General features: G+C 39.1%; 1 protein-coding gene across 1 annotated transcript; it reads right to left on the bottom strand.

The window, feature by feature from the left end:
* Window positions 1-2,584: 2,584 nt before the first annotated feature.
* Window positions 2,585-5,012, bottom strand: timm10b (translocase of inner mitochondrial membrane 10 homolog B (yeast)). Its single transcript, XM_017418028.3, has 3 exons — window positions 4,689-5,012; window positions 4,507-4,602; window positions 2,585-3,357 (listed from the first exon to the last, which is right to left on the bottom strand). The coding sequence occupies exons 1-3, from the start codon at window positions 4,713-4,715 to the stop codon at window positions 2,878-2,880; spliced, it is 603 nt and encodes a 200-aa protein (XP_017273517.1). The 5' UTR covers window positions 4,716-5,012; the 3' UTR covers window positions 2,585-2,877.
* Window positions 5,013-7,908: the final 2,896 nt, after the last annotated feature.

Here is a 7,908-nt window from a genome sequence, read left to right as displayed (position 1 = left end):
AAAAAAAACAAAACAAAACAAAAAGACACGGAGGCGGTTTTAATTCTTCTACCCACTAAAAACAAAACCAAGAGTTTGAACCGTCTCCTAAACAGACAAACAAACGAATAAATAAACATTTTAAGAGGTGGAGGAACACACGTGGCCGTTTAAAACCATTTTAAGATCCATAATCCACAGCCTTTTAGATTTTTTTTCATTAAAACAAACAAACAAACATTTCCTCATCAGTAACGGAGGAAGAGGTGGAGGTAAAAACACATAAATAGCTGTCTTTAAATACTTTTAAAAAAATTATAAACCACTCTTTTTAAAAAAAAACTTTATTTCTCTACCTATCTCATTTCACTCAGATAAACAAACAAATAAACGTTTATAATCAGCAGCTGAGGACGAAGAGGTAGGAGTAAGTACACATACAGTGTTTAAAACTATTTTAAGATTTATAATTCACTGTTTTTTTTTCTTTTCTTGATAAATAAATAATCGATCAAACAAACAAAAAATATATATCTTTATCTGGATCTATATATATATTACTCTAGAGTAACTGAGGAAAAAGAGGTGCCGGGGACAAAACAAATCCCATAAGTTGCCTTAAAAATAAAAAATAAAGTCTTCAGTTCCCAGGGGATTTTTATGTGTCTGTTTTATTTATTATTTTTGTTTTACCTGTGTACTTTTGTTAGGTTGTTCCCTATTGGAAATTTCGGCTGCAAAATCTTTCCTTATTTTTCTGTGTTTACATGCTCAGACACTTATATGCAGTATTAGCAGCTCTTCATCGTTACAGTGAATTTATAACTGATTTATAACGAAGAACACAGACAAGCACTAAGGCTGCCAAACAGTGAGTATAAAAGAATATCTGTTTTTGAAGGCTTAAAATGTCAATCAATAAAGCAGCAGTAGAAAAAAAGTTTTTTTGTTTATTGATGGTGTTGTAGGAAAGGTTGTAGGTTTGTGATTTTGCAGCCTTGTAGCGCCTACAGAAAGGCAGAGGCTCGGAGGTGCTGAGGAGGCTATTGATGTTTTCTTGCTCTGGTGAGTGATGTAACGTGAGATGACAAGCTCTTCCAGGAGAGAGCAGAGAACAGCCAGCGAACTTCACTGCGGCTCTGATGAGTCTTTGCAGAGCCCTTTTCTGCTTCAGTGCAGCCAGCAAACCGCAGCGGGATGCATCAGGGATGCTCTCGATGCTGTTATTATTTCACATCGTGCTAATCTGTTTGTAGGTGCTGTTTAAACCAATGATTCCCAAAGTTGGGGTCGGGACCCCAATGTGGGTCACCCAACACCAAGCAGGGGTCCTTAGATCATCTCCACATATCAAGTTATAATTAAAAACCCAGTTTTTATGATATACTTACACCATAATTGTTACAGAAAACTGAATTACAAGTCATTTAATGATTTAAAAAATAGCAAAATGGAACCTAATACTGTTTGTGTTGTCATTATGCCCTTATTTAATAGGATCATCAGCACTTTTAGATATTTAAACTCCAACAGATAGGGTCACACAGTTTGGGAACCACTGGTTTAAACTACAACAGGGGGCTCCATGTGAGGGCACGCATCTCCTTAATATTTTTAAGAAACTCCTTTTAAAGCTAAGCTAAATCAGTAAGGCATGGCTTCCGTCTCTTCACAAAACCAGAACCAGAACATCGTGAAGGTTTAGAACCGTTTCTGTATTAAACCCCCGAAAACTTGCTAATTTGTCCCGCAGCTCCAGTCCCGTCTCTGTTGTTGGATTTAACCGAATCACAGGACTCTTAAAGGGGGCGAGGAGTGCAGCGGTTTGGTGGTTTCTCGCAGCGGATAATGCTGACAGAAGGTCAAGCTGCGCATAATGATGTTGACGGTGCAGAGACAGGAAGGACGTGAAGGGAGGAACCGGAAGCAGAGATGATATCTGAGGAAGGTCGTGACCTCCGCTCGCTCCCACAACACTGAGAGTGTAAAAAAATACACCACTCAAACCCAGTGATTCACCTGTCTAACGTCTGTGTCTCGACAGGACAGAGACGTACTTTCATTTAATTTGTTATTTGTCAGAACTTTGCGCCCCAAGCCAGCCAAACATCGCCATTTGGATGTTTGATGCTTTATTTATAAGTTGTGATTGATTCCTGTGGAGCGGGGTGGCACTATCACAACTTTTTTTGGCAATAAAAACAAAAAAAAAGAGCTCTAATCCCAACACAATTAAATATTTCAGGCCTGATATTTCTTGGAGTAATGCATACCACCCACCACCTTTAATGTCAAGGTTTTAGACTAAAAAAATACTTATGTTGAGAACGGTTGGAGTGATGTGATGCATCTCAGCTACTACCACAGGAAATTGTTTCTGGTCAGGCAGAAGGAAAATCTGTGACAAAGCAGCCAAAGTCCCAAAAAATAACTTTTGAGAAAAAGAAAATCTGGCAGCTTTAAAAACAATTATATGCAGCGTTTTTCTCCCCCAGTACTATCAAATCTCAATAATAATTTAATTGATGATTAAGAAAAGTCAACAAATATCAAAGAAAATGAAACACCACAAACAAAAACTGACAAAAAAAACAAGACAGAGTTGTTTCTAATTACGTTAAACGACTTTTAATTTTTAAAAAGGAAAAAGAAAGAAGTTATAGAAGTTGGAAGGACAACAGCCCAAACTGGTTATCGTATACCGTAGCTGTTATAAAGCTCATGTATTATCGATCATGTCAGTCATACATGAACAATCAGAGTGTGGTTACTGATCATATATGTGCTGCTCAGGGTGGGAAACAAGGGCAGATATCACAGTTTGATCACTAAGACTGTCTCCGACTTCCATCATTAGAAGAAACCAGCACAGAAACATCTGGGCTCTCTGTTTGCCTCTCAGGCTTTTCCTGTTGAAGTCTCTGTAGGAGCTGCCGTTGACCCTTTTTCTGATAGAGGTGTTGGTTTAGGGCTGTCAGACTCAGTTTGAAGCCCAGGTGAATACATGTCAGGTAATCCTGCTGTATATGACGCGGCCGTCGGCTCAGCCAGAGTTTCCAGTCCTGCTGACTTTAAGACTGAGCTTTGGGCCTCTGGCGTGACATCAGTCCCAGAGGGAGGTAAATTAGGAGACGGGGAAGAATTTATAGGTGTTTGAAACGCTGGGGAAGCTTCTGCGTTCGCAGTCCCGACAGCTGCAGGCGCTGCTGCTGCCGCCGCCGCCGCCGCCGCCGCCGCTGACTTTGCATTCTCTGCAGCCTTGCTCTCCATCTCCTCCATCCGGCGCTGCACCATCCGAGGCATCAGCTGGACATAGGTGCCCATCAGTCGGTGGTTAGAGCGAATCAGCTTCCCGGCACAGTTGTCCACACAGTGCTCCTGGACACACAACAGGACTCGGGGTTAGTATGCACGGCCCAATACAGTGTGTCCTGGTCAATATATTACAATGCTACGTACATCCTCCATCCAGAAAAAGTTGTGCAAAACGTAAGTTAGTGAGATCAGATGGATATCAAAAAAATCACATGGCTACTGCGAACGAGGTCTTGTCACGTCACATAAGCGTTTCGTTATTTCGCACTGTCCACAAGGTTTTATAGTTTGCCACCATCTCGTACTACGACGCTGATAATTATTTAGAGTAGACAAAGAGTGGCTTCACCATGGAGGAGCTACGTGGCCTTAAAGCAATATACTTAAATAATCAGTGTTTTAATGGATTTAAAAAGGATGTCTGAACTCTCCATGTTAATACCAACGGTCTGGTGACTGGCAGAGTGAGTAATAACAATAACTGATGGTATGGGGGTGCATTAAGACCTAGGGCAGGGCTCCGTACTGGATTAGGCCAGGTGCTGAACGGACTTGCCTGCAGTCCAGACCTCTTACCAATAAAAAAAAACACGTTTGGCACATCATGAAATTAAAAATCCAGCAAAGAAGACCCAAAACCTTTGAACGGATAGAATCCTACATCAGACAAGAATGAGACAACATTCCCCTCCAAAACCTCCATCACTGCTCTCCACAGTTCCTAAACCTTTCCAGATTGTTGTTAACAGAAGAGGAAATGCTTCAAAGCGATAACCCTGTCCAAATTCTTTAAAGATGTGTTGCCATACAATTCAAAATCAAATTATTTTATCCAAGAAAATGGTACACTTTAGTAGTTTGAACATTTGATTCGATTACAGTGTTCCAATGTGAATAAAATATGGTGCGCAAATCATTGCAATCTGTTTTCATTTACATTTTGCACGATGTCTCCACTTTTTTTTAATCGTGTCACAGTCTCAGTGGCTTAGCTGTGATCAATAATTATTTCAAGGCTACATGCAGCAGCATAAATACAGCATACTAAGACTTTCAAAAAGCTTGTAAACACCAGGAATAGTAGTTTTCTCACCACTAATTAAATACTGACACTAATTAAATGGCAAGACACAACTACAACCATCAGTTACAGCTTCATGTCTATGTGCCCAGGTCGGATCGAAGGGGTAAAGTTAGGATTTCCAGCAGTACCTCATCCATTGTGAGGTTCCTGTAGTTGAAGTTGCTCGTACACCGTTGAAAGCAGATTTCAGTCATGCGGTTGTAAACCAGGAGGAAATCCTTCAGCTGCAACGAGACACACTCATTCTAAGTCACCGTCCAACTATGTTTATTTTCAAATGAGCCTAAACGTGGCTGGCTTCGCGACTTACGTTCCTTAGCTGTTGGTCGGCTTCCATCGTTACTCCGTCCGAAGTGCTGCTCGGTGTGAAGCTAATCTGTTACCTCAAGGTCTGGTCGGCTTCGGAATGCGGCAAATTCAGGTTTTCCCAGTTCATAACCCCCTTGGGTGGAACGAGAAATCAGTCTTCAAGATAACACTTATACGTGAGCTTCAGCTGCTCAACAGTTGCACCTAAAAACGGTCTGATTCAAGCTGTGAATCCGTGTAGCATGACTTTCACAAGCGCGCCGCCATGTTAGCAACAAAGATCGTCTCTGCGTGCGAGGAGGGTTCACTCGGCGCCTGTTGGGTTGACAGACAGTTGGGTTCAAGTCAGTGGGAAAAAAATGCCTCATTTCCGGTTAATATGTTTTTTTCATATAAAGGGAATTAATTTAAGTAGATAGGAATCAGTATTTATTTTAAGTTTTCCCATTACAGTTATCACTGTTGTGTTTTAAAAAATGTGTTAATTATTAGAACTACTTTGAATCACTTATTAAAACTTGAACCTACTGTTATCAGTTATGCTAAATTTGTACATTTCATAGGCCTATTTTCGCACATAATACCGTAATTATTATAATGTATTTGCTCCAAGGCTATAGACAAATGTTCCACTCTGCATCCAGCTGGAACTGTGTTGTCTCAGATATCACTGTGGACCCTGCGTATAAATTTGACAATTTCCAGAACGTTTGCTCAACCCAAGCTGCTAAATTGAGAATGTCTTATAAATGATAAATTTGGGTTTAACTGCAACAAATTTCTCAAAATATTTTCAAACCAGTCTAAGATTTTAAAAGAACAATTAAATTTTCTATGATGTGACCTTCCATAGTTATTGCATTTTAAATCACACTATCTCATGTCATGTCTCATTATGTAACTTGCACAAATTTTGTTTGTAGCAATTATTCTTGTGGCTGCTTCTGAATTATGGCCTCCGTAAAACAGTTTTGTCTTTAAATGTTTAAATATTGTAGTCATTCTGCCTGCATAGACACTATAACAGCGTGTTTGGCAATTTTACTGTTTGAGCACCTAGTTTTTTTCTGGTTGGGCAGCTCCAGACTCCATGGAGTTGAGTATCTGGTCATTTTTAGCTCCAGACTCAATGTGTTGAATTGTGTTTGGGCAAGACACTGAAAACCACATTGTTCTCGATCCACTGGTCAGTGTTTGAGTGTGTGTGAAGAAGAAAAAAAAACCCTGTTTGTAGTCTGTGAAAGACTTAGAAGTACCGTGTGAATGTAGCCTCAACTGTAACAACCCTTTTAAGTGGTTAACATGACCAGAACAGTGCTATTTTCAAAAGACTGTGGTAAAAAAAAACTCACAGTTAATTCCTTATGGCCAAGCAGGGGCCCTGTTTGTACTTTGTTTAACCCGTGTGGGCAATTTCAGTTAAACGCTATCTGATCTTCTATAGGAGCTCTACATACTTTAAGAAATTGCACTTAGACTTGGTGAGTCATTTACACATAATTTGCCTCCATTATCACCTACTGAGAGACACCCTGTGGGGATTAAAACACCAACACAAATTTGAAATTGTCTCTTATTCCATGTCCAGATGGGAATTTATATTACAAAGCATTTCTCACTACACATTTGGGCTTCTTTGACATATGGTTCACCGATGTGTCAATTAAGTATGACTGCAGGAAGCAGCAAAAGGAGGAAAAGGTCCCGCTTATCATTCAGTCCTGTTTCAGATTTTAAAAAAAAGATGAAGCCAACAGCTGATCCTTTTTTCTTTGGACCTCAGGGGGGGGGGGAAAGAAACACAGGGCAAAAAGGATCAGGTGAGGAAAGAAATGGAGAGGCGGAGCGAGCCATTTGCCAAAATCAATTAGCGGAAAAACCAACAGGGAGATTAGGTAATCTAGAAGCAAAGGTAAAGATGGATGATTCACAATTTTACTAACTCCCTAAAACTAAGATAAACTAAAACATCTGCCCAGAAATCTAGGAAATCTTAAGTGAAACAAAATGACAGATATTTGTCAAGAAAAAAAAATCAATCATCCTTTGTTTAATGATGAATATTTATTTGGATTCATTTAGAGAACCCTTGTTTACGAGACAACTTCCACTTACAGTCACATAGAAAGGCTGTCACATGACATTTGTAAATGATAGACTGCCACTGGCCAAAGTGCCTAAATATTAACATCAACTCCGTAAAGATCATCACTGTAAGAAAAACTTGTTTGGTTTTCAAAACCTTCTTCTGGTAAAGAACTAAGAACTTTAATCTAAGATCTAATTATCAGCCTAGAACCTATAACATGCAGCAAATAGACGTGTCTGGACATTAATAGAATCCAGCACTAGTGTAATAAACTTTTACTCTTGAGGAGATTCTCAGTTTGAGCCTGGAATAATTATTTTTCCACATCAGCAGGCAACTTGAACTGACTTTACGTCTGCAGCCGAGCACATCATCAGCCATGGCTGCAAGGAGAAAACAAGCATCTGCATGCTTATTCCACATAATCCACATAGTGATCAATGCTACCCAAACTGTAGAAAATGTGTTCTTTTAAATTCCCCTTTAGGTCCTATACAAAAAACTATTTTATTATCTTGTCAATTACTGCATATGAATTATTTCAGAAGACATTCATTCTTTAGCCAGACAATTTGGTTTTTGTTGAACCATTTCTTCTCATTGCAAAGTCACTTAATGAAAGAAAGAAAGAAAAAAAATGTTTTGAAGAAGAAAAGGATCATTTTTATTTGTCATGTTAAACAATGTCCATTGTTTCTAACCAGCCTTTTACAGCTGCAGGATATTAAGATTGTGCGCTCGATGGCTTTGGTACATTTGCACGCTTTAAGCTGTCACAGCAGCTGCCGTTTCTTAGTATGACTCACCTTTTTGACATACACGTTTGTTTTTGTACATACATAAAAAAAGAAAACGAATGAAAACACTTTCTCTTTTACTTTTCATTAAGTCATCATTTGTGAAAAAAAAAAAAAAAACAACAACAAAAAAGAAGTTTAAAAGCTTCAGTTCAAGCAAAGCAACCAGGGATGAATCATGTGCCTCGGGGCATTCATTGTCAGCAACAATGGTGGCTGTCTTTTCAAGTCATATTTATGGTTATTTACATTTTACAAAAGGCTGCTAATTAGTCTCTGTTCAGTGTCAACATTTTCCCTTTTTTAAAAAAATGTGTAACAATTACCATAAGGGG

This window comes from Kryptolebias marmoratus, linkage group LG13 (genome assembly GCF_001649575.2).
Source record: "Kryptolebias marmoratus isolate JLee-2015 linkage group LG13, ASM164957v2, whole genome shotgun sequence".
Lineage (NCBI taxonomy): Eukaryota > Metazoa > Chordata > Actinopteri > Cyprinodontiformes > Rivulidae > Kryptolebias > Kryptolebias marmoratus.
Note: the sequence above shows the minus strand (reverse complement) of the source record. Positions and strands in the feature narration are given on the sequence as shown.